Source organism: Euprymna scolopes, chromosome 5 (assembly GCF_053919585.1).
Source record: "Euprymna scolopes isolate OS-2025 chromosome 5, ASM5391958v1, whole genome shotgun sequence".
Taxonomy (NCBI): Eukaryota; Metazoa; Mollusca; class Cephalopoda; order Sepiida; family Sepiolidae; genus Euprymna; species Euprymna scolopes.
In genome coordinates this window covers 103,843,221-103,869,964 of record NC_136486.1, presented here as the reverse complement: position 1 = coordinate 103,869,964, position 26,744 = coordinate 103,843,221, and the positions used below count along the sequence as shown (strand labels likewise).

The 26,744-nt window shown below is 32.4% G+C and overlaps 1 protein-coding gene across 10 annotated transcripts in view; it reads left to right on the top strand.

Annotated features, from left to right (window-relative positions):
• Positions 1 to 26,744, top strand: part of LOC145276941 (S phase cyclin A-associated protein in the endoplasmic reticulum-like) — a 559,542-nt gene that overhangs the window by 336,993 nt on the left and 195,805 nt on the right. For all 10 annotated transcript variants that reach the window (XM_080128440.1, XM_080128441.1, XM_080128445.1 and 7 more), the window contains one exon: positions 20,739 to 20,792. In XM_080128440.1, coding sequence (XP_079984566.1) covers positions 20,739 to 20,792 — 54 coding nt within the window. The remainder of the gene's footprint in view (positions 1 to 20,738; positions 20,793 to 26,744) is intronic.

The window sequence follows — 26,744 nt, the reverse complement described above, 5'->3', positions numbered from 1 at the left end:
CTTCATTTTTGTTTATCAATATAAGTGGCAATCTGAATCAGCATGAAAAAAATTAAAAAATTAATAAACACACACAAAAAAAAAAACAAATTAATAAATGGTATTCAAGGTGTTTTGACTAATTCTAATATATATAAGAATTTAAACTAATACTCTTTTGGATTATTCAGACTACTGTTCTCATCTTGAGTGTTATTCACACTATGTTTCGGCTGATGTAACCTCTGACCTTTTTTCGGTGTATCTTGTCAAAATAAGGAACCTGCAGAGAATTTTAAAGAGAACCCTTTATTTAATCCATGAGGATACCACACACTCGTTTTGTCATTCGAGACCAGGTGGAAGTCTTATATATATTCTTTGTATTGCCTGCACTGAGGATTGAACCTTCAACCTCCAGAAGAGTAACTTACAACTGAATTTTACCAAGTACTGTATCTGTTACTCCACAGGTCCTTGCAGTGTGTGGATAATACTCAAGATGAAAACGGTAATGCAGAAATTTCAAGTGATCTAAATTAAGTCATTTTAAAAAATCAAAATCAGAAACATACTTTTCTGCCTTTTTTTTTTCCTGAATTTTAATCTTTTTATAGCTACACTTCAATGATGCATATTCCTTTTTAAATGACTTAAAGAAAACAGCTTGTTTGTTTAATGTCTCCATCACAAATATTGAATAGGTGTCCTTTATTTTAATCCTTACTCTTAATAATCAAGGATACATCTTAATTTTTCTTTGAAATGCTGTTATAGTATCCTAGACATTTATGATCTAAATCTTGATGGAAGAACATTTAACACTCAATCTCGACTTAATAATGTCCCTTAAAAATCTTCAGATATATTAGTAATAAATATACAATCCCTCTTTAAAAAAAGAAAAAAAAAAAGAAAAAAGAAAGACATAAATATGCAAACTTTCTAAACTTAGTTTTATAAACATGCTATATAAATTCAGATATCAACTATAAAAAGAAAAATTACCACAGATATTCTTAAAAATGTGTTCATTCAATACTATGGAGCTGCTTCTCAGTTGACTAAGACATGCCATTTTCAAATCCAATTTAAACAAATTCTGACCATTTCACCCATTGTTTCTAATTCTCTCACAGTTGTCATCATCAGTCTGATAATCTCATTAACCTTTATCCTTATCCTTAGGGCTTTGATAAACGGTGACACATTAGTACGTATATATATTAATAGAAATCCACTGCATGATGAAAATGGAATTGAAAACATGACTGTTAAAAGATCAGACTCGTGCAGTATTTTTATTTTTTATAAATTTTCAATTTTTGGCTTATACCAAAACCCTCATCAGGAACATTTTTATTTTTTACTTGCCATAGTCTCTAGTTGTCGGAGATAGAGGTTGTATCATCCAGTTCAGTGTGTTAGAACACGATCATTCGCACGTGTGTAAAGATGAATAGAAATCCACTGTTAAGAAACACAGTGAAAATGAAATTCAAAACCTGCCGATTAAAACATCACACGTACAATATTTTTATTTTTTAAATATTTAAATAAAATATTTTTTATTTTTACTTAAAAAACAATAGAGTTTCATGCTTACAGTCGTTAATGCAAGAACTGATAATTACTGCTTGTAAAAGGATTTGAACCCAGTTTCAAAGTCACCTTTTACTTTGTTGTCAACTTCCAGGCGACCAACAATTAACATTGAAAAAAGAATTTAAAGTCTATATTATGTCAAATTAGCGAACATATACCGTATGCATAGTCATATGATGTTAAACGGCTATGAATGAAACATCGCTTTACCCCTGGTTTAACTACTTACAAATTCTCAGAGACCTAATCCTTGTTGAAGGGAGCGGTAACAATATTTTAAAAAAGTATTTACAAACCAGTTAATGGTTTTAATCTGCACGTTTCAAACTCCCTATTTCATTGACTGGAATAGTTTTATAAAAATATAAATTATACATATTAGCATGTTCTTAAAAAAGGACATTCATTTTCATTTGATTTTAATATTTAATCCAAATTGGTACTTTTTTTCTTTATTAGTTATGAATAGGGCTATGACAACGGAATATTGTTTTCATTATTTTTACTCTTGAGTATATATATCCATTAATATCCTATGTTTTTATAAAGACTGATGTGGTTCTCAGTTAATTAACTGAGCCTAACTGTGTCAGATATATACTTGAGAGTCAAAAGAATGTAAAGAATATGCTGTTTTCACAGCCCTAGTTATGAATCTAAGAAAGTGAGGGTTTACTTATCCTTACAGTCATATCTACTATGTCTACTTCCCATAACACTGGGAAGAAATTTAACAAGATAGCATTTTTTAATACATGATTTCATTATTACTCTCCTTCACCTCTGATATATATTCTATTCTATAGGGAAAGAGGGGAGTGAAAGAAAAAAACCAGCAAATGTGATTTATGTCTTTAGCAGTGTCAAGATTCTATTTGTTACTATCAAATAATTGGTTAATGTACCACACTTAGAATGCTTGTTATATTTGGGAGTTGAGTGTTTTCATTGTTTGCTTTGGTTAAACTACAAAGTGATGAACCCAGGTTTCATGAAGAGTTACTAATCTAGGTGTGTAAATATTTGTTTAGCATGGAAGCTTATCGAAAGTGTTCTGGAAATGTGAACCATTTTTAGCTTGTGCTGTGCTGTATTTACTACTGTTAATTAGGGAGCAGATTTATAGGCGCATGTTAAGAGACGTTGCGAGCCTATCCTTGTTTTATCGTTATTTCCATGGCAGGTGCTCCTCTGAACTCCAATCTCTGGTCCCCCCTCGCCAATCTTTCACGAAAAACACCCGTCTAGCTGAATCCACTGTGAAAAATTTCCCCCACTCTATATCTGTGCCTAAATCAAAACACGGATTCCATGAACAAAGCTTCTTTCTTAGAACTGCACACCTGTGGAACTCTGTTCCGTCTGCCTGCTTCCCACAGACTACAACTTGGATGTCTTCAAGTCCAATGTTAACAAATTCCTAATGAACCGCCCCCTTAAGTAAACACTTCATCAAATCTCCACACTAACGTAATGTACTTGCAATAACCCTTATCCCTGAGTGGCTTCCGGGCCTTGATAAGTGGTGATCACTGTGCAAAAAAAAAAAAAAAAAAAAAAAAGTGGGGTGTTGTGCAGCAAGGTTTTTGTTCACATTACACTTACATTTTAGCATGTCTTTACAGACAGTGTACAGAGAAGGAATTCCAAAGAAATTTGTAGAATCATCAGATTATACAGTTCTTCCTATTTGTAGGTTAGTATTTGTGATTTTCGACAGGTTATATACTCATTCATGTCACAGAATTCCAGTATATTGGGGACCTCTATGGTGAAGGGTTGTTAATTTGCTGATTGTTGGGTTTGTCAGAAGTGTTTACATGGAGGGTTCACCTGTGCTGAAAGTTTATTGGAGCACACTTCATTGATGTACTTGTAAAAGAAGCAACATTGTAGCAATGAGACAAAGGTTTAAGCTTGGTAGACTCTGGGGCCTATTAGATTAGAGGTTCTAGGGAGCTCATCAGAGTGAGAGAGAGAGTAGACATTTGTGCACCAAGCCAGATGTGAAAATATTCCATTCATGAGCTAATAGCAGCTATAGGATATTGACAGATGTGATAAATTTCCTCGTGATGCTGGCAAACAGCTCATGCATCTCCAAATTCTCTCGGCCCTGTCGGTGGGGCATTAGAATGCGCTGAGGGTAAAAGTCCCTCAATGGGGGTCCTGGATATGACCTTAAACTATATCCAGTAGTGAGGCCCCACCTTGTGGGCTTTGGGGAGTGTGGAGCCACCCTTTAATTACCATTGCTCCCAGGTCCACTCTGACCTGGAGTGGTAGTACCTGTTAGGGTCCCAACTATGGGTTAAATAGAAACCGACATGAAAACAACAAATATATTCTATTAAAAGAATTTTTTCTTCAAAATCTTTGGATTCGACATTAAATAACCCGAAAAGGGTTGATATGCCGTAAAACAAAAACAACCAACCAAACAAATTCTCTGTTAAAAAAGTGAACTAGATTAGACTTAATACCTAGTGATATGCGTGTGCAGACTGGAGCGTTTGTAGAATCATCAGATTATACAGTTCTTCCTATTTGTAGGTTAGTATTTGTGATTTTCGACAGGTTATATACTCATTTATGTCACAGGTTATCAAGAGATGCAGAAACAACCAACTAAAAGCCATGGTTTCCGATGCATACACTCCTTGGAGTTTCAACATCCTTGCACTTGACGGAAATATGCTAAGCACACAGCTGTTGATCAGAGTGGGTGTCTCACGAAAACTGGGTGGTTGGTTTTCCTGAGGACTGCTAGCAGTTCAGGTAGTGTGCCTCTCCGGGCTGGTTGGGTCACTTGGGGACTTTTAGCTGAAGGATTATGTCAAGGAGGCCTGTGTGTTTCAGACTGATCAGGCAAAACATCTCATTCTGCAAGTTTACCATTCAACCTTAGGAAGTGAATGCCACTTATCCAAAATATTAAACGTTATCATCTTCATCTGTATAAGTAAAACAGTAGATGTATTTGTGTGTCTATGTGTGAATAATTAACCAATAAACTCTTAAATTACTGGTCACAAAACACTGAAATTAACGGAAAATAGTAAATCATACACGAAGTACGGTTTGTAACGAGTAAAATCTTTGTTTGGATGGATGAATAACGTGCATAGAAGTTGGTAAGTTGAAATGCAAAATGCTTGGTAATGTCGCTCCATAAGGTTTGCAGGTGATATGAAAAAAATGAAGTATTAAAAGTATTTCTTATTTTAAATGTTATTACATGTGGAGTCATTTTGAGTGAAAAGTTAATTTATTTTACTCGTTGAAACTCAAGAAATGCACAGTTAAAGTGTGGAAACATTCAATAAATAAAAAAAAAAATCAACATGGCTTCCAGTTGCCACTCGCTGATCAATATGCAGCCTTGACCTTGCGATCAAAAACTCAAGATTGAGTCAAACGGAGCAAATCAACAGGACGTCTGTAAATCTGTTTGTATCTTTATAAATTTATGTGTAGAGTGAGTCGCACAAATAAATTCATCGAAATTCTTTGTTGCATCATATGCATTTATTCTACATAAATTTTCATTTTGAATTAAAACTAAACTTTTACTTAAAAATAAAAGTTGTTTAAATTATTTGTCATTCTAAAATATCAAAGAAAAATTTATTCTACATAAGTAAAAATACAAGTTGTTTCAATTGTCATGAAATGCAGCAAAGGATTTTGTTGAATTTGTGTCACTCACTCTCTCTCCACATAAATTCATAAAGATACGAGCTACACAGATTTACCGAAGTCCTGTCATTTTGTTCCATTTGACTCAATCTTAGTTCTTGATCACAAGGTCAAGGCTACTTATCAGTCTCCGTATGGGCAACTGGACTGTCATATTGATTTTTTTTATTCATTGAATGTTTACAAGCTTTAATCATGAATTTCTCGAGTTTCGATGGATAAAATAAATTAAATGTTTATACAAAATGACACAAGATAAGAAACCTTTTTAATGCCTTATTTTTCTCATATCACCTGCAAACTTTATGTAGCGACATTACCAAATGATCATTTCTATTATTTGCACATGCATTAAACTAATCATAGCTAAAAGGGGTTTAATTTTATAACTTTCTTATCTATCTGCCAGGTTAGCTCAAACAGTAGTGACTGCGGCTGGAATGCGAATTGTTTTGGTTTTGATTCTAGCTGATAGCGCCCAAGTCAATTTTTTTTTTTTTTTTTTTAATTTGTTTCTTTTAATAGTTTTTTATTGTATTTTAAATTAAAAATTTTTTTTTTAAACTTTGAAATGTATAATATGCAATAGAGAATTGGCCCTGTAATAATATATATGAAATTTGCATGAATTAAAATATATTTAAGCATATTTTATGACCGGGCAATGCAGGGCACCAACCGTTAGTTTATTTATAAACTGGGCTTGTGGATTTTGTTTTGGATGGAAAATTCTTTGTCGCTGCTCTGACAGTGCCGACAAAATGTGGGGAGATCATGACCGGTGCAGTGAACGTACAAAGTTCATAGATGTACTGTCTTGATGTTGAATGCAGTGAGCTCTTTTTGAGCCGGCTTGACACACTCCAGGTGAATGCCATTACAAGTTAGCAATCTGCTTGGAAGTAAGATATGTCATCCAAAAGTTGGAATCAACTTAAATAGGTGTGATTAAGCTTTTTAGATAGCTTGCATAGGAGGTGATATCCTGTGCTGTTCCTATCCTGCTTGAATTTCATAGCCTAATTCTTCAGTTACATAGGAAAGGTATCCTCAGCAGGCATCTGTACTGTCATCATGGGTTTCCTTGGATGATGTAACTGCTTTGTCCAGATACTTTATGATTGTGCTTAGACTTATGTTTTGTTCAATTGTAGATTTGTGTATCACAATGATTGTGGTGGAAAGAGAGAGAAGGTGGGAATTATTTAATAAGGATAAATTTTAAACTAAATACACCAAATCATGTTTCTTAAAAACAGACTTTGTAATCAGATTGTATTCAGTTATCTCCCCTGCCTTCTTCAATATCAGTGTGAGCATTTTTGGGGCAGGGATCTGTGTAGTTTTTTTTTTTTTTTTTTTTTTAAACGCTCAGCTGGCTGCTATTTTGCAGACAACTCTACACCTCTGAAACAAGATCTGGACAAGTAATTTATTTTTCATTATTCTCTCATGAAAATCGAAATGGCTTGCTGAGCCAACGGTTTCATGATAACTAACAAATAGACCACTTTCACTGCAACATAATAAAAATTATTAGGTTGTCTGGAAAATTTTAGCCGATTTCAGAACCAAGCGTTTCTCCATGGAGCACAAAGTCAAAAAATGTGTTAATATTTTTGTATAGTCAATTTCAAGTCTAATCTAAACAAGTTTTTGTTGATTGTCCTTTTAAATAATCAAACGCTACCCAAGTCCCATCATTACAGATCATCACAGTGTTATCTCATGAGCTACTTGACATTAACCCTTATCCTTGACTGGCTTTTGTGCCTTAATAAGTGGTGACCTCCTATTAAAAAAAAAAAAAAATTGAAATCATGCCCGTCCCTATACCAACATTTAAAGTCTCTGACTGGAATCAAGATTTACAATCAGTCAGCAAATATCATTTTAACTGCTAGCACTTTGCTGTCATTACTCTTAGAAAATTTCATCTTGAAAGAATTCTAACCCTGGCCAAAGTACAAATTCTCTCTTTAAAAAATATTGCATTATAATGACTCCTTGCAATATACGTCCACCCATATTTATTCAAAGTTACTTATTTCTTCTTCCGTAGGAATTTGTTTATAATTGTCAAATTTATCAATTAACTTCTTGTGATTCTTATTAGTTACTATGTAAAGTACATAAAAACTTCAAACTTGTAAGGAAGTGGCTTAAACCATACAGAAAGATCTCCAGTCTATAGTGTAATCCCATTGACAAAATGCTGCATTTCTGTGCCTATTTTACAAGTATTTTAATGGAAGGTGATTCGAACTTCAAGCCCCTGTACCCCCTCGATGTAAATTCTTCCTAATCCAACAAGCATCAAACCCCTACACTGTAAAGATTCCTAGATGCTGGAAAGCCTTCGACTTAAATAGTTTCTTTCCTCGAACTGCTAGACTTTAGAAATCTCTCCCATGTTCCTGCTTCCTTGACTGTACTGAAATGTTCAAGTGTAATGTGAAAAGACATCTTGCTACTCCACTTGCTACTCCACTCCCGACATAGTGTCCTTACAAAATTTTGTCCCAAGTAGTAACCCTTTATATCCAAGTGGCACTATGCCTTGTTTGGGGTGAAAAAGCAGTAAAAAAAAAAAAAAAAAGTGTTATTTGTACAACATTTTGGTTGATGTAACCTCTGAACTTCAGGTACATATCCTATGAAACTTAGATGATACTTGGTGAATCTTTCTGTCACACTCTGAAATCTGCATGGAATTTTAAACAGAACCCTTCATTTAATCCACGTGGGTAGCATGCACACATTCCGTCAGCCATGACTAGGTGGAAGTCCTAAACAATTCGCAATTGTATTTTTAATGTTGCCTGCACTGAGGATTGAACCTTCAACCTCCAGAAGAGTGTAACTTACAACTGAAGTTTTACCAAGTACATTATCCACCACACCACAGGTCGTTGTGGATTCTCTAGTTCGACATGAAGTTATAGAGTTTGAAAAGATACATCTTAAAAAGGTTGAAGGTTACAGTGACCCAAACATTGTGCGAATAACACTCAATAAGAGTAGTCCGAATAAATCAAATAATACACATTATTAATCCGCATTGAAAAAATTCAGAAACCTAATATCAATTATCTTAGAAAATTCACATCATCTCCAGTAAATCAGTTTCATAGGAGATACCTGAAGGTCAGAGGTTACATCAACCAAAACGTGCAAATAGCCCATTTTTTTATTTGCTTTTTCACTCAAAACAAGATACAGTGCCACTCGGATGTAAAGGGTTATTACTTGGGGGAAAAAACAAAGGGTTCATTTCAAGTAGATAAAAAAAAAAGAAAGAAAAAAAAACAGTTGTACAATCACCTAGTTTGTGCAAAGAATGGCCATTTAAAAACCAAATGATTGGTCTTTTTGCAAAAAATAAAAATTTTCCTTATCCGCTATATTTAAAAACAACTGAACTCCTTGTTATATTGTGAAAAAGGCTAAAGAGTACAACACTTAAAACAGTACAAATATATAAATAACGATAAGAATTAAATAAATAAATGAGATCTTTTCTTGATTAGCAAGAACACAGAAATTAAAAAAAAAAAAATATTGGATTTTAGATTTTTAGGCATTAAAAAAAAATTGGCAGCTATTTTACTTTTTTTATTTTTATCTTAAAATTGAGAAACATAACCTAGCTAACACTTTAAATAGTTTTTTATTTTAACATTTTTTTTTTTATTAAAAAAAAAAAATTGATTCAACGCTGCTTTTTTTTTTTTTTTTTTTTTTTTTCCTGTTAAACAATTACATTTTTTAAAATTATATTACCTGCACAGGTCAGTATTATGATGCCTTGCTATTGCACATATAAAACATGTATAGATTGTCCTGTAAGTTTGGATCCAAGGGGAAAAATCGATATTACAAAATCGTCCAAATATTTATTACATAATGTGTTTGCCTATTGTACTGAAAACAACATAACACAACACATTCTTCTGTTCTAGGAGGGACAATGAAAATCTGGTGAAAAGGTTCTTGCATGAGAAGACATTTGAGCTGACATTGCTGATATTCACAGTCACAAACTCTGAAATAACACCAGATCTTCTTTGTTGATCTCAGCATGTTTCCAGTAACTTTTGAATGAACATGGAATGCCTAGTGTAGTGTTATTTTTTTTTAGTTTTTTTTAAGACTATAGACCATAGTTGCTGCACTGAACTAAGGGCAAAACACAGCTTGCTGAGCCAGCGGTTTCATGTTACTAACAAATAGACCACTTCCACTACAGTATAATAAAAATTATTAGGTTGTCTGGAAAATGTTAGCAGATTTCAGAATTAAACATTTCTTCATTGAGCATAAAGTGAGTCAAAGGCTGTGTTTATATTTTTTTGAACAACTTAAATAAAAAACTATGCAAAAAAAAAATTACTCATTTGTAATATAAATATTTTCCCATGGGACACTGCGTATAATCATTGATTTGTTGATGGAGCAACCCAAAACTCTATAATAAGGAGTAATGTATGCATATATATAAAGAAAAAAAACAACCTTATTTCTGCTCATTGTACATATATTACATCCATATTAATGATTGGAGATTAATAAAAGATTACGTTTAGGCTCGAAACACTCTTTTTTTCTATCAACCTTTCTATGTAGACAGGGATATCTTTTACTCCTGTAAGTTTGATTCCAATTATTCATGTTATATAATTATAGTATATTTTTTTATACAAACATTATTGGCTACATATGTATATGTTTCTGCTGCAACTTCTTTAGAGAAGCATCATCTTTAGGCCTAATCAAAAAGAAAAAAGGGGGGCTAAATACACCGCTTCTCTAAATGAGTTACAGAAAAATATGTATGCACATATGTAGTCAGTAATGCTTGTATAAATAAATATACTATACTTATATTCTGCTTGTCATTTAGCACTTTTTGATAAACACTGAAGTTTCAGTGGATTTACATCTAATAAACTACAATGATACAATATATATATATATATATATATATATATATATATATATATTTATTTATTTTCATATGCAGAATGAGATTGATGTCATTTTTATTTATATAAGGAAATTAAAATAACCCCTTCTATATATTCCTTTTGTCAAACAATGAATTCTTAAATCGAATGTCTCTATATGTTGTTTTTTTCAGAATTTAAAATTTAACCACAAAACTTATATATATATATATATACAGGGTGGGCCGTAAGTCGTGCACCAAAGGATTTGAAATAATTCTGATAGTAATAAACGTTATTTATTAAAACCAAACTTAACCAATAAACTGAAAAACACGTTGTACATGCTGATACAATCATAAAAGAAGATGCATCTTATACCCAAAGAAAAGAAAATATATTTTGCCCCGCAAATTTTACGGTTTCACATCACTTAATTCTTTGGTGTGTGACTTATGGATGACCCTGTATATATATATATATATATATATATATATATATATATGCACCTCTGCAATTACACAATGCACATCAGTTTACGTTTCCTATGCACGAAGGACCTATTATGTTGTATATTGTCACATTGTACTTGACATTCTCCTGTTTATTTATATATATATATGCATGTTACTTTCTCAATTTGCATTTTGTTATATTTTAGTTTCAACACTTCCCTCTCTTTCTCTCTCACTCTGCATCATAGTATGTGTGTGTTATAGACATTATGAATATAAGATTTCAGTCACTTTGCTAGACTATACGATTGCTTTTTCTGATTCATTATATCAGAAATAACCCCCACCTGAGTAGACAATAACAGTTTGTATAAATTTTGCACAGAATCGATTTCTAATGGACAGCAATATTTATTTCGTAATGCTTCTTTGGGCGTCACTTATTTTGATTATCACAGTTCGACCTTTATTGACATTTTTAAATATGTGATGTGTGTGTATTTATCTATTCTACTCCATCTCCTCCAAAAAAAAACAATCTCTGGAAAAATCTCATGACAGCAGAACATGTACTAGCCCCCCCCCCCAAGATGTAAAGGATGGTATCATGGTAACTAAACATATACTACACTAGCCCCCCCCCCAAAAAAAAAGATGATAATGCTGTGGAGAATAAATAGTCAAAATACAATGGAACAAATCTACCCTACCCTCCCCCCCTTCAAAAAATAAATTTAAAAAACTTTAGCTGCTATAGAGTTAGAGTATGTTAGGTTGAAATAGTAAACTACATTGAACATTAAAGGTAGTCTAGTTAATAAGTGTTAGTATAGTTTCAGCTTCAGACAGATACCAAATCGCTATTAATAATAGTAAATATGCACGTGGAGAAATAGTAAACATATTCTCAAAACAAGACATGTCTGTGTGTGTCCTCAGTATAAGATTGTAGTGAACTACTACTATGATGCTGCTATGGTATGCTTCCCTTATTTCTCTCTTTCTCCCTACTCTTCTACTTTTCCCTTCCTTTCTTCTCTCAACGTCACCAGAGGTTTCAGCCAATCTGAATAGAGGACCATCTTGTAGGGAGATACAAAGTCTTTACCCAGGGAAACTGGTCCGTCGTGTGTTGATGCTTTTATCATTTCCGCATGTCTGAGACAGATTTCTTCTTTGTATCTCCCTCCAAGACAGTCCTCTATTCCGATTGGCTGAAACCTCTGGTGACGTTGAGAGAAGGAAGGAAGGAAAAAGTAGAAGAGTAGGGAGAAAGAGAGAAATAAGGGAAGCATACCGTAGCAGCATCATAGTAGTAGTTCACTACACGATCAAAGAAATCTATTTACATCAATTAATGTATTGTCAAGGGAGATTAATCTCTGATCTCTTGTTCTGTTAAACAAGATCCTTGTAGTTTTAGTATTACGTTATATGGATGATGCCAGTTTGGACATTTCTTATTTTAATCTATAATCTTATTTTAACTTTGAGTGGAAAGGAAAAAAATGATAAAAATTAAAAAAAAAAAAAAAATGAATTTTATTTATAAATTTAGAAGTTAGGAAATTTGAAAGTATTAAAAATGTAAAATGGCTATTTGAAAATAGATAAATTACTTATAACGTTTTCTTTAATAATTATTAGCAAATATGATAACATTTATGTAAATAATCGAAAATAGGGCCAAATTTAAAAAAATGGTTAAATATGTTTTTTGAAGTTCTAAGTCAATTTTGAGGTTAAAAAAGCTTGTTTAAAAAAGGGTAGTAAAGGGGTTAGAGAGAGAGATATACATAAATATCGACTTATTAATTTAATTGCTGAAATGATTGGGAGGCTTGTTACAAGCCAGCCTGGTCTTATTTATTTTGTACATATTTCTAGTAGTAGTATTAGTAAAGGTAGTTGTGGTACTTATAATTACTTATTGATTATCAATGATTAGGACTCAGATCTCCAAACCCTAATAATTTTATTTCATTCATTTTTACTTTCTCGCTTTTTTTTCTTTGTTTTTCTTTTCTTTCTTCATACACGAATATATTTCAGTTAAATTGTGAGAATTTCTTTTTCCATAGAAGACGGCTTATGGAACTCTAAAAAAATCAAGTACTGTTTTCTTTTGCAGAATGATACGTTCAACGTAACCACAACTTGTTAAATGGTTATCCTGTAGTTCCATGCTTCGTTTTAAGGCAATTCATAAAAAATTGTTGATAATAACGAATCGAGTTAAGGTTAAAATAATGTTCACTTATATTCAACAGAAGAAAAACAAAATTTTTTTTTTTAATTTAGACACCGCACGTTCACCAAAAGGTGCCAAATTATTACTCTAAAAGTCTTTACTGCTTTCTGACAAGAAACACGAGTAGGAATAGAAAGTGAGAGGTGGCATGTGTAAATTTAATGGTGATGTTTGTAACAGAAATACAGAATTAAATGAATTTTAAATTGCATTACTAAATAGTTGGTTTACTTTCAAATACATATACTTGAATGTTGACTCACTTGGGCAAATCTAGAGAAGCTTGAACCCTGGAGTTGCTATTAAAATTTTTTTCTTGTAAATAATTATAGTAATAATTATATACAGGGTGTCCCAAATGAAGCTGACGGATTTAAAATTTGATTAACTTCCTCAATATTTAAGTTATGCGTACCAATTTGCATATGTAGGTAGATGAGCCTCTCCGTGATATTTTAAGATATAGTAAGATATCATAGTCTATTTATTCTAATTTTATTTATACAACCTAATCGAGGGTATGTTTTTCACAAGGTCTAATTTTAGTTATGAAAAATGATGTTACTCAAATGTCCACCATTTTCATTTTCACACTCTTGTGCTCTATGCAGGGCATTGTTCAGCACATCACTTAATGTTTCAGGGCTTATGGCCCTAATTTCTTCCTCTATATTGTTTTTAAGGGCATTTATTGTGGCTGGTTTGTTTACGTATACCCGCACTTTGAGGTAACCCCAAAGGAAGAAATCTGCACATGTGAGATCTGGCAAGCAGGGTGGCCAATTTGTCTCACAACCGCGAGAAATTATTCAGTTGCCGAATATGTTCTGGAGCAGATTTAATGTTTCTCATGCTGTATGCGCCGTTGCACCATCCTGCTGGAACCACATTGATCGAGAGACCCCAATTTGACTTGGACTCCTTCTTACTGATGTGGATGGATCCTCGGCCACACTCTCTGCTAATCTCTGACGATTTTCATCACTTCTTGCCGTACGGGGTCGACCAGATTTAGGGAGGTCACATACAGATCCTTGCTCATGAAATCAAGCCAATGTAGCTTTTATTACATTGGAAGTAGGGGAATTCTTGTGTTGAAGTTTCATCGAAATTCTCTTTGATTTTCTGATATTGACTCATTCAACCGAAAATACGACTCTACGATAAATATTCGCTCCTCATGATGACCTTGGAAGGGTTACTCTAGATGATCTGAAAAAATAAAATAAAAATATAAAAAATTAAGAAAGTTATGAATTTTTTTTTTTTAACCATCAGCTTCTTTTGTGACACCCTATGTGTATATATATATATATATATATATATATATATATATATATATATATATATATATATATATATATATCCTTTCAATCTTAATATTTAATAAATACCCTCCTTAAGGGTGCCTGAGCAGGGAATCTATACTGATATTATTTCTCTCTCTCTCTCTTATGGTGAGATTATGTGACACAAGGGTTGAAAAGTCAGCACCCTCGAGATAAAGCATTCTGGCCTGAAAAAAATGTTTGTGCAGTTCTAGCAGCATTTCCTGGTAGAGGCGCCCTAGGCGATTGAACCCCTTCTCAAAGAATGAAGTGGAGGATGCACTTCTTAAAACTGCACAGAGCCAGAGAATACCTCAGTCAACCGGGAGCAAATCATCTCAAAAATGATCTAGACTCTGCTGGTTTTGTTGCCGACGGAAAAATCCTCAGTTGATGGCCATGCAATATCCATAATAAACATGAAATTACAAATATTCTGTATGCTTATAACTAGTGAAGGGAAGTAACTCCTTAATTGTATAGTTACTCCCCTTTAATTCTACTGATGGGAATTTCAAAAACTGTTAAGAACTACAAAAATGATCATAAAATAAAATAATTTTTATTAGTTATGAAATTTTCATGAATCTTGCTTGTACATAAATTAAACCAGTGTTTCGTCGCTTTAGTGTATATTATCTGACCTTTGGGATGACAGTCAATGTGTAGTATCTGCCCTTTCCTCAGACGGATGAGGTATCCTTTTTGACTATAGCAATTTTAATTTTTGTTGTATCCAAAGCATACATTTTGAGTGGAGTTCGATACCTCCCACACTGAACCAACCTTATGTCAAATCCAGCCCTCGTGGGAAGGCAGAAAATTACACATTGTTTCATAAAAACAATTTTTTTCAGAATGTATTTGTAAAATAAATAAAATTCGCTTTTAAATTGTATTTAAAAATTCAGTACAGTTAAAAAGATAAAATAGATATTAAAAAAAAAAATAGGCAGTATAGTTTGCTTGAATCATTATGTATAGTATGTATGCAGAAGAGTCATAGAAGGCTATCACAATGTAAAAAAAAAAAAAAATGAGTCAATGTTGAGAAAGACAAAAGCAAAGTTTTTTTTATAATAAAAAAAATATTAGTAAATCTTGGGTAATTTGTTTTCAATAATTATAATTATATTAATGTAATTATAATTAATAGTTCTTTGAAACAAAATTAGTTGATTTAATTTTGTTTGTGTTTCAATTTTGTTTTGCTTGGTTTTTTATTCAGTACAAAACTTGCATGCATTGCTTTTTTTTTTTTTTTTTTTTTCACACATTTAATTTCATTACATCCTTTTAAAAGTTATTTTCTTTAAATAATGTGGGAATTAGACTATGACAATTTAAAGAAGTCAGCGTGATTCCCATTGTAATGGGAACACTTGGGACCATAACAAAAGTCACCATAAATGACTTAATCAGGTTGACGAGACAATTTCTTTTCCAATTTTGCAGAAGGCTTTCCCGTTAGGAACGGTAAGTGTTAAGGTACAGCTTGAATGTCTAAAATCAAAGGAATTGATCTGGTTTTCAAGAAAAAAAAAAAAATCCAATTAAGAAGTTAAGACTATTATGAAATAATAATAAAAATATAATTCAGAGGAGACTTGGTCAGCCAGACTCCAGTTAACACCACAGGTTGTTCTCAAAGAGAAATTTTTGATAGCCTATGTGAAAACTTCCATTAAGTACTGGTAGAATCGTATGTGGATGCAAATGGCAACATTTAATGCTAATAAAACTAAGCTGCTCTTCTTTAATAATTATAAGACGCCTCTCCATCCCCCTATATCCATGACAAATAGCACCCTACCCGAGAATTCTACCTTCAAACTTCTCGACCTAACATTTACAGGCAATATGAACTGGAGCAAATACAGAGGACATTGCAAAGGCTGCTGCAAAGAAGATGGGTTCCCTCTATCGAGCTAGAAGACTACTCACGCCTGAGAGTATCCTGTACCTTTACCATGCATGGAGTATTGTTGTCACATCTGGTCTGGTGCATCTACCACTAGTCCAAAAAAGAGTTGTCAATTTAATCGGTCTCACTTCATCAACTAAGCTTCAGCCTCTGTCTCATCGCCGCAATGTTGCATCACTGTGCCTGTTTTACAAATATTTTAATGGAATGTGTTCTGATGAGCTTGTTCACTTGTACTCCCTCGATGTACATATCCCCGACAAACCAGCTTAATAAGATCTCACCCCTTCACTGTTGTCTGTAAATGCCAGAAAGCTTTCTATTCTAATAGTTTCTTCCCTCGAACAACTAGACTTTGGAATTCTCTTCCTGCTGCCTGTTTTCCTGGATGTACTGATATACAGAAGTTTAAATGTAACATAAACAAATATCTTGTTAATCTTTCCTAGACGTGGCCCCAAATAGCCCCTTACGTCCGAGTGGCGATATGCTTTGTAAAGGGTGAACATGAGTTTAAAAAAAAAAAAAATAAAAAAATAGTAGTAATAATAATAATAGTAGTAGTAGTAGTAGTAATAGTTAATGTTGGGTTTAATGAAGGAAACACGTTTTTAAAGGGTACCGTTATTTTTCTTTTTCTTTTTCTTTTTCCTTTTTTGCTGACTCTATACAGAGAGGAAAAGTCGAAAAAAACACGCTAATTGTCTGGGGGGGGGGGGAATTGTAGCCATTTTGGAAATACAATAATTACTTGTTCTGTCATAAGCAATGTGGCAAAGTGAACTCTCATATTAAAGTCTATTTTTCACCCATATATTTCCAGAGTATTTACAAACAAACAAACAAATAGAATCTTATTTTTATGTTGACAGGATGAGAGCTAACAACAAAGATTATCAATTTTTTTTTTAATGTATATAATTAAATCCTCTACACTTCTCGTTGTTATATGAACTTAAAATTTGTATATAAATACAGTAACAAGAATGAAATAATTTTCAATTTGTATTCAATAATTATAATTAATAATTCTTGTTTGATACTAAACAAAACAATTGGTTTCATTTTGTTTGTGTGTTTTAATTTTATTTTGCTTTTTATTTTTATTCAATACAAAACTTGCATGTATTGCTTTTGCTTTCTTTTTCAAACTTTTTCATTTCTTTACAAACTTTAAAATTGATTTTAAGTTAAAACAATTAGAAGCAAACGAGTTTCAATTTAATCTGTGGCAGTCAAAACATTACTTTAAACCCCCCCCCCCCAAAAAAAAAACAATACAATCATTTGAATTTAAAAAAATATAAAAATGAATTTTAATCGGATTTATTGTCTTATATTTATATCCTTCATTTTGGTCGTTAATTCAGCGTTATATTTACTTTTTGTTTATTTGGATTCTTTGGATTATTGTTCTAATTCTTAGTATTATTTTCATAAAGTTTTGATCAATGTAACCTCTGACCTTTAAGTGTATCTTGTCAAATTCTGGAATCTTTGTGTTGAACGGAACCTTTTATTTAATCCATGGGATCAGCCTGCTCTTGTTCCATCAGCCATGAATTTTGAGCATTGCTTGATTGAACCGCAACTGAATTTTACCAAGTACTTTATCCACTAGACCATACATTTCAGAGTTCGACAAGATATACCTGAAAAAAAAGAAGAAAAAAAAGATAATTACATTCAATGAAATGTTGTGAAAATAACACTAAAAATGTTGTGAAAATAACACTAAAAATGTTGTGAAAATAACACTAAAAATGTTGTGAAAATAACACTAAAAATAAGAATAATAATCTGAAGAACCAATTTTCATCTAAAAAAATTCAGGAACATAACTTTGTTGTTATGGTCACAATTTGGAAGATAAGAAAGATGTGAATACTAGTTTGAATAATACAAATTAGCATTTATTTATTTGGTCGCAGTGTATGCATGTGCTGGGGGAGAGCTTTGTTTTTAATTTAAAATTTAACTAAGGAATAAAATTATTTTTAACGCATAAGCTAAAATACAATAAAAGGTACTGGAGCACTTATTGAACTGTGCTGAAATAACATTTAGAAAGCCATTCTTAAGATGGGGAGAGGAGGGTGTTTTGTACTATTCTGTACTTTCACCTAACAATTTAATTTAAAAAAAAAAAGATATTGTAAAACTTAAATTTGAAAATACTATTTAAAAATACCATGGTTCAATAAGTGTACCAGCACCCAATAAAATTTGACTTTGTATTGAAATAAAAGCAAATTAGGAGTGGGTACTCACTGACATGTAATCACTTAGTCGCAGGGTTTTTATTTTGAAGAGGTTAGAGTGGTGTTTTGTTTTTAATTAACAAAGAACTAAATCACAACCCTCCAAAAGAAAATTGACTTCAACAGACTTGTAAGACACTTTTCACACAAAAAATTAAAACTTTTCTATCTACAATACAAAAAAATTCAACAGTTAAATCAATGAACAATAAAAGCGAATTGTGATTCAATGAGATTAACTTTTGCAAAGCATTATGCAAATTTAGTTAACCCTAGAAGGTTGATCACATGCACCGGATAAGTATATTAGTTAGCTATTGATTTATTTTGAATAAATTTGACATTTTAATCCTGTTACCAATGGCCCGACTTTATAAATATATATGTTATTTATCTGAAGAAAAAAAAAATGAATAAAATATTTTTCATCTAATTCTAAGTCTCTGATTTAAAAATGTAGCTTTTTAAGAATGTATAAACTAACCTAGATGTTTAGCTCATTAAAAACAGGAAAAAGTTATAACCTGTTGAATTAGGAGTGCTTTATGTCAAATTGATGGTTGAATATGGTTAAATTTGTGCTCATGTTTGCATTAAATACTAATCCTTATTAATCTCTAACTGTGCATTGAATGGATACCATGATACTTAGTTCACTGCACCTTGTCATAGTAATAGTCCATACAAAATTTCAGCTAGATCGGCCTGGTAGTTTCCAAGAAAAAGTAAAATGGACAGATACGCATTAACAGAAATATAATATAGATTACAAACTGAAATTTATTTTTCTTATGACATTTTATTTCAAAGAGTTAACATTAAAATATAAATATTTTAAGAAATCTAGGTTTTATTTTTCTAATAATTGCTTATATAATGTTAAGCAGTTTTTTGTCATCACATCTTTTTTTATATATATATATATATATATATATATATATATATATATATACACAAAATCATTGATTAATTGCATAGTTTCCAATGGGAAATAAGTTTAAGCTAGATTCATTTAAATACAATCATCATGACAATTGTTATAACGATGTTTATATATGCACATTTTAAAGCTAAACATGAGCAAAATCCACCAAATAGTGATCCATCAAACAATGATTGTGTGTGTGTCACTGGATTCTTCAAATAAAACTTGTGTTAGCTGTCCACTCAAGACGACATTTTGAACTAACAAATAAATGCAAGAATATCATCTACGAGAAAGTGTGCAAGACACCTGCTGCATTGAAAGCACACATGCAATGTCGCAAAACTTAAGAATTATTGAGGTTACTTGGTGAACCCTCATCATTTTCGAGGAAAGAATCCACCATTTATATTACAACAGGTTTGCAGTCTCCAACATAGTTAAAAGTCTAATAAGAACTGGTCAGTTGGTACTAGTTTTTTTTTCTCTTTAAAAGAAATATGAAACCCGAATCTAATTTTTTAGTAAGGTTCTCTGCATCGAACACAAATAATTGTTTATATTAATGACTAACATCAGGGCCAAAACGACTCAAAGATAAGAGTTAATAAGATGAATGGATTGTGAGTTTCATGGAGAATCTTAGAGGACTGAAAATGGAATTAACGATATTTGATTATTTGTAGGGAAGATTTATTACAAATATTTGACCTTCGATTTAGAAACTGCCATATTGTAGTCTTCAAGGAAACAGTCCAATGGTAATCTGTTCCATAGATGGGAAGTTCTTGGAAAAAAATTCTGTTCAAGGAGATTCCTTCTGATCCTAGGCATATGGAAGGAAGAAAGTTTTTACTTGTGTTAAGAAAACGAGTTCTTGCTTTGAATATTCCCTACTGGGATTTAGTTATATTTTGGAATAACTGCACAGGAGAGTGTATTTTTTCATTGGTTAGTATGATTCAAGGGAAATAACTTGGATATGATCCAAGGTAGATCACTCTGGATAATTTTGGATCAACATTTTTTAAGCTGTCAATGGATTATATTAATTTCTTGTGAAACTAACAAAATTGTCTGTCAAACTTTAATCAAAATTTAATCTTCCTAATATTGGGTTGATCTTTTATTTTTCTAAGAAAGTTTCGACATTTCTGATTAATCCTTGTTTGTAAAAATATTCATTGATGTTGGTTTAATTGATTAATAGTTTGGCCCAGTCTGTATTTGGTGAATAAAAGTATTTCCTTTTATATTTTTTAGGATGGTGTTGCAGTAATTTGTGTGCTTTTCATAAATTTTTTACTTGTAATAAAAATGCGCTTTTTAAAGCATTGTTATAGAATTTCTTGATTCTATTTTCAGGAAGAACGTCAGCGAAAACATGAAGAGAAACTGGCAAAAGAAGCTGCAGTTGAGGTAAATAACCCTTCCCTCAGTTTTTTTTAAAAATTTGTATTAGATAAAATATATACTAGCAGGGAGACCCGACATTGTCCGGGATTGAATGAGGATCAATAAATGTTCCCCCCTCCCTACTTTTATTGTCATTAAAATTTGTGAAATTGTCCCCTTTTTAATCAAATTAATTCATTGCCTACTTTAGTTAGGGTTTCTCCCCGCAGGAATCTTCACATGCCATCCTGCAGTGACTTATTCCACAATAATTTGTAGTCTACATTACACTGTAGAAAACCTATTGTTGATTTTATAAAATTATTTCATATATAATGGCTTGAATTTAAAATGAAAACATCAAGTATCCTGGTTCAATTGTGCTTTAAACAGAAACATTCATTTCGAACATGCTCCTGTCATATCAAAGAACCTACTGTTGATTTTATATACCAGGTTTTGCTCTTGTGTGGTAATAAAATTTCTCAAATGCACTTGTGATGTTAAAACTGTCCCATTTGGGCTGGTACATCTGCTACTAGTCTCTCACTCCTGGACAGAGTTCAAAAGAGAGTAGCCAACCTAATAGGTCCCAAACTGTCATCTAAACTTCAGCCCCTGTCCCATTATCGATACTTATTGGAAGACATTCCGATACAGAACCTGTCTAAGAACACTGCCAGATATACAAAGTACATTTGTCTGAAATTTCATATAAATCGGCCCAGCCGTTTTCGAGTCCATAGGGAACAAACTCACACACACACTATTCCTTTCATACAATAATAAAGATAGAGATATGTGTATATATAATTATAATTTCTGCTTCAGAAAAAATGAATTTTAACTAAAATAAAGTTCCAAAACATCTTGATTATGTTGGTTTGAATTTTATCCATACAACTGGACCCTACAGGATTGCTTCAAATATTATAAGCAGCGTATTGTGAACATTCTTTTGCATTTTTATCCTTTTTTTTTTTTTTCAAACATAACTTCAACTGTGTATTGCTAAAACCTTCATAGTCAGCATAATTAAAATAAAGTGTGTGTATGTATGTATGTATGTTCGCCTTTTGTGTATGTTCCCGAAAGGCTTTTTTCCCAGGCCTTTTGGGTAGGCTTGTTCATACTTAAAACTTTTTATATTGCGTCTAAATCATAACTATGACTTAACAACGGGGGTCACGTGTGTATTTAATTTGCCCGAATTTTATCAGCTCACCGCGTCTTCGAAAAGCGAAAGTGAATGATCTGGCTTGCAGCGCAAAACTAGGTCAGACACCACACCACTTCCTTGTACCTGTTTATTTCGCTTCATAAATCTTCATATAACGCCTTTATCAGTTCCTCTCCCTTGTGGCTGAGATGGTTAGGTAACTAGCTTTTTTTCCCTTTCATTTCCACCTTCGCGTCAAGGCTTCTGGGTTCAATCCTACCTTCCGACCAAAACTTTTTTTTTTCTTTTACACCTCTTTTTAACACACACACCTCCAAACACCTGGCCAGTGCCGGGTACCCCCTGCTAGTGTATATATATATATATATATATATATATATATATTCCAATAATTTTTTTTTTTTTTTTTTTTTTTTGTGTATTGATATTCATATTAAAAACCCCTCTTTTCTATTTATTTAAACATAAAATACAACTTTGTGATGTATGGGTCATGGAATTGCATTCATTTGCAAAAGATCTAGCTAATTTCTTTTAAACATCCATTTTACTTAATTCCCTATTATTTTTTTTTTACTCGCTTTTCTTATGGGATGATCATCTTCAGTTAACTATTACATGTAATTATATTTATGCAAATATTCTACACAAACCTCTTTCTATATATATATATATATATGTATACATTCATACAAACATACATACATACATTTAAACAGACAGGTGAGATTTATATTATAGATAATATTTGTTTAAAAAATGTTACCTCCCAAACTTCTGTCAATTTTTGGTCTACAAACATGAAATTTAATATATAGAGTATTCAAACCCATGCAAAACTTAATATTTAGGTTTTAGCAGGTGAAAATTAAAAAAGTGGAATTTGCCAAGTGATGTTTGAGCAACGGCATTACAAATATGCATGCATAACGTAATAGCTATTGGTTTATGTTTTAATTTTCAGCTTTGCAGCAAACGTGTCTTCATAGCTCAGACATTAACGTCAAAGGAAAAAGTAAATTGTAAGCTAAACTATACAAAATATTAACATATTTTTTGACTTTGTGCTCCATGGAGATATGTTTGATACTAAAATCGGCTAAAATTTTCCAGACAACCTAATAATTTTTATTATGTTGCAGTGAAAGAACAAAAACAAAAAAAAAATACAGCGAAAAGCAAAAAAAAAAAACAGCATAAATAACCCTGTTTCAATATTAAAAGTTAAAAAACAAAATTTATCTGATAACTCGGATCGAACCTGCAATCTTAAGATAACGATGCTGTCACTTTAACCATTGTGCTATGGACGCGTGAACGAATGTAGGTCAGTTTTTATAGTATTTAAACAAATTCAAAGGACAACGTCTTTTGCGCGTGTTTACACATGCGTAGAAGCTATCTTGTCATGAACGAACGATTTTTTGCTACCCCTCCCGGTAAAAAAGTGAGCTGTTGAGGGTGAAGGAATGAATGTTTTTAGCCAATTTTTTAATATAATACTGTAACATTTAGGATGAAAAAGTTCTAGCATATGCAGACACGCATATATATCAGTTTGTGGAATGGTCTCTACTAAACTACTTGGTCGATTTTTGGTCTGACTTGAAATTTGATATATGGGGTATTTAGACCTCTGGAACAAAATTGATTTGGTTTTTAGCTGGAAAAATAGCTGCTAAGGGGTCAAATTTAAAAAAAAAAGAACTTGGCAGGTTTGTCGACTTAAAGCGCTCCTTTGCACATGCGCAAATGTTTGTATGTATGTATCTTGTATGTTTATTTGCGTTAGTTTGTCAAATTTTGATATGCATGTGTTGTTAGCTCAGGTGGTTGCAAATAGATAACATAGTCCCAGAACTAAAGAATATTTTAGCATTTAATTTGTGTCATCAAAAAACAAACAAAAAAAGCCTTTAAGAACTGATTTATCCAGCTTTAGTATCACAATAGATTAACAAATCTTAAGATTTTATTATTTATACTAGTGGGACTTGTGGAAATTCCACAGTTATATCCTTCATCTGTTGTATATTGCTGCCATGCTTAAAAAATATTTTCATTATATTGATGTCTCGTGCAGACCCCACAATATTATTGTATCACCTTTATTCAATATGAAACATACTTACCCAAGTACTCTGGGTAATGTATTTTCAGAATTTTTCTTAACCTTTGAGATTATTCTCATCTTAAGTGTTATTCTCTGAACATTTTGGTCGATGTAACCTCCAACCTTCTTCAGGTGTATAGTTTCAAACTCAGGAATCTTTTCTTCATTTTGTCTACAAAGACCCATAACTTAATGGATGAAATAGCGAGTGAAATTCAGTTCTAAGTGACACTCTTATGGAGATTGATGGTTTAATCCTCAGTTCGGGCAATACTAAGAATACAATTGTGAATTATTTAAGACTGCTACCAAATCATGGCTGACAGAATGAGAGTATGCTACTTCTGTGGATTAAATAAAGTGTTCTGTTTGAAATATCATACAGATTCTTGAGTTCGACAAGATACACTTAAAGAAGGTTGGAGATTGCATTCACTGAAATGTTTAAAGGATACCACTTAAGATGAGAAGTCCATCCATCCATTCAGCACATCCGTAGCCAAGATTGAACTCACTACATGAGTTTGTAGTGTAAATGCAAATCTTGTCGGTAGCTGAATACTTGCTGCTTCGCCAGGCCTATCAAGGGTATTTTTTATCGTGATGCCATTACTAGACGGGGTGCCTACCATGGCTTAAGAGAGTCCCATCTATCCTTCAGAAAAGGATAGACTGTGCCAGTTTCTCAACCTGGTAATTTACCTCATGCTACATACAGCACCTCCCCTTCCCAAATGGTCACTCATCTGGTACTGGCCAGGCTCAACATTGCTTAACTTCGATGATCTGGCGAGAACCGGTGTGTCAATGTGATCGTGCTGTACAAATAATGAGAACAGTAGTCCAAATAATATAAACAATAAACAATATCTTTTTAAATTTTTGACTAACGAAATACACTTTGATTGTTGCCGAAAATTGAAGAAAATGTATTTTAATTTGAGTTTCACATTTGACATAACATCAGATAGAATTATTTTACACTGCATCTTTGGCGATCGTACGATTCTATCTTTTAAAAGACGACTAAAGGGTGCTAACATACGTACGAATATGAAATTGCCTTAGTGTATTATATATATATGTATATATAAATATACAGGGTGTAAATGATAAGTTAGTAGTTTGAGATCTCAAACTTTAAACCTTGATAAAAAAAAAATTGTATTATTCAACTGTTTTATTAAATACAAACAAATACAAACATTTTATTCTCTGCATCCACCTTCTGGGTTCACAACTTGCTGAATGCAAACCCTAAAAGCATGACAGGCCTTGACAGCTGACTCTTTCTTGATAGCGTGGAATGCTCGCCTTATGTAGGTTTTCAGGGAGGCCATACTGTTATGGGGACGAGCATTAGAGACTTTCTCAACATCACCCCATGACCAATAGTCACAGAGGTTCAAATCTGACAAGCTAAAGGGCCAGACATTTAAGTGCCCCAAAAAAAGCGGCAACTCTCTCTTCAAGAAAGTCTGCACTGCTTTTGACCCATGAACAGTTGCAGAAAATTACTTCCTTGGGATCATAATTCTTCTTAATCCATGGTAAGAGAACTTCCTTCAGAATCTTCAGATATTCCGGCGTATTGATCTTCAAGTCCACTTCTATGAAGTGAAGAAGCATGACTTCCTATCACTGGCAGCAGCTCCAAACACTATGACAGAGACAGGGTATTTACTCTGCATGACTGGAGGAACACCAGAAGGGTCATTGGTGATAACTCTTGAGTTTCTGCGGTTAAAGCCTTCATCTACCACACTTTTTCTCGTCCACAAAAATGCGTATGGTACCACTATAGTGTTTCAGGTGATTGAGTAGCAAGGGGCTTCTCTCTTTACAAATAATCTTAGATTTTGCTGTAAGAATGTTATTCAGTCTGCAATATGACTGTATCTCAAGATTTTTCCATACTGTATGGTCATTTTGGTCACATTCCGATTTTTTGCCAGTTCAGCCATTAACTGTGATTAATTTACTACAATGGGCCGTTTCAAGTCCCAGAGAAACCTGGTGCAGATTTTATCACTTCTCAGACTGTGAGCCTTTTTTTTTTTTTTTTTTTTACAACACAGTCTGTAGAGCATAGACTGGCTGCTGTGGAACAATTCAGCAATAAGCATTCTGTGCTTAAATTTTACACTGGCATTCATTTTTTTAATTTTTTTTATTTTTAGTTGGCTAATCTGGAACATCTGCCTCTAAAGAGTACAGCAACTAACATTTCAGATTGATAATGCCGCTTTAAAAAAAGTTAAATTGCGGATTGAAATTACTGCCAATTTACTGTTTATACACGAGTATTTTAGTCTGTACAGATTGCATTCATATTGAATCCCCATTTAGTACATTTTTACTGTTTTTTTTTTTTTTTTTTTTTTTTAACTAAATTAACCTAAAAATATCTAACTCTTCTGATAGCATATCTCTATAGTACAAGTTAATCGCTGATTAAACTTTTTTAATTTTAAATCCTGTTGGAAAGAAGAAGAAATCAGATAAATGCATTGGATAACAAGTGTCTCTTATAAAACTTGTGCTATTATTTTGGAGTAGATTTTTCTTTTTTACAACTATTATAGATGAAGAAAAGTTTTTGAAATGATTCTACAAAATACTTGAAATGTACTTCATGTTTTAATGTCTCCAAATGCTTACAAGAATTCTTAATTAAAAGAAA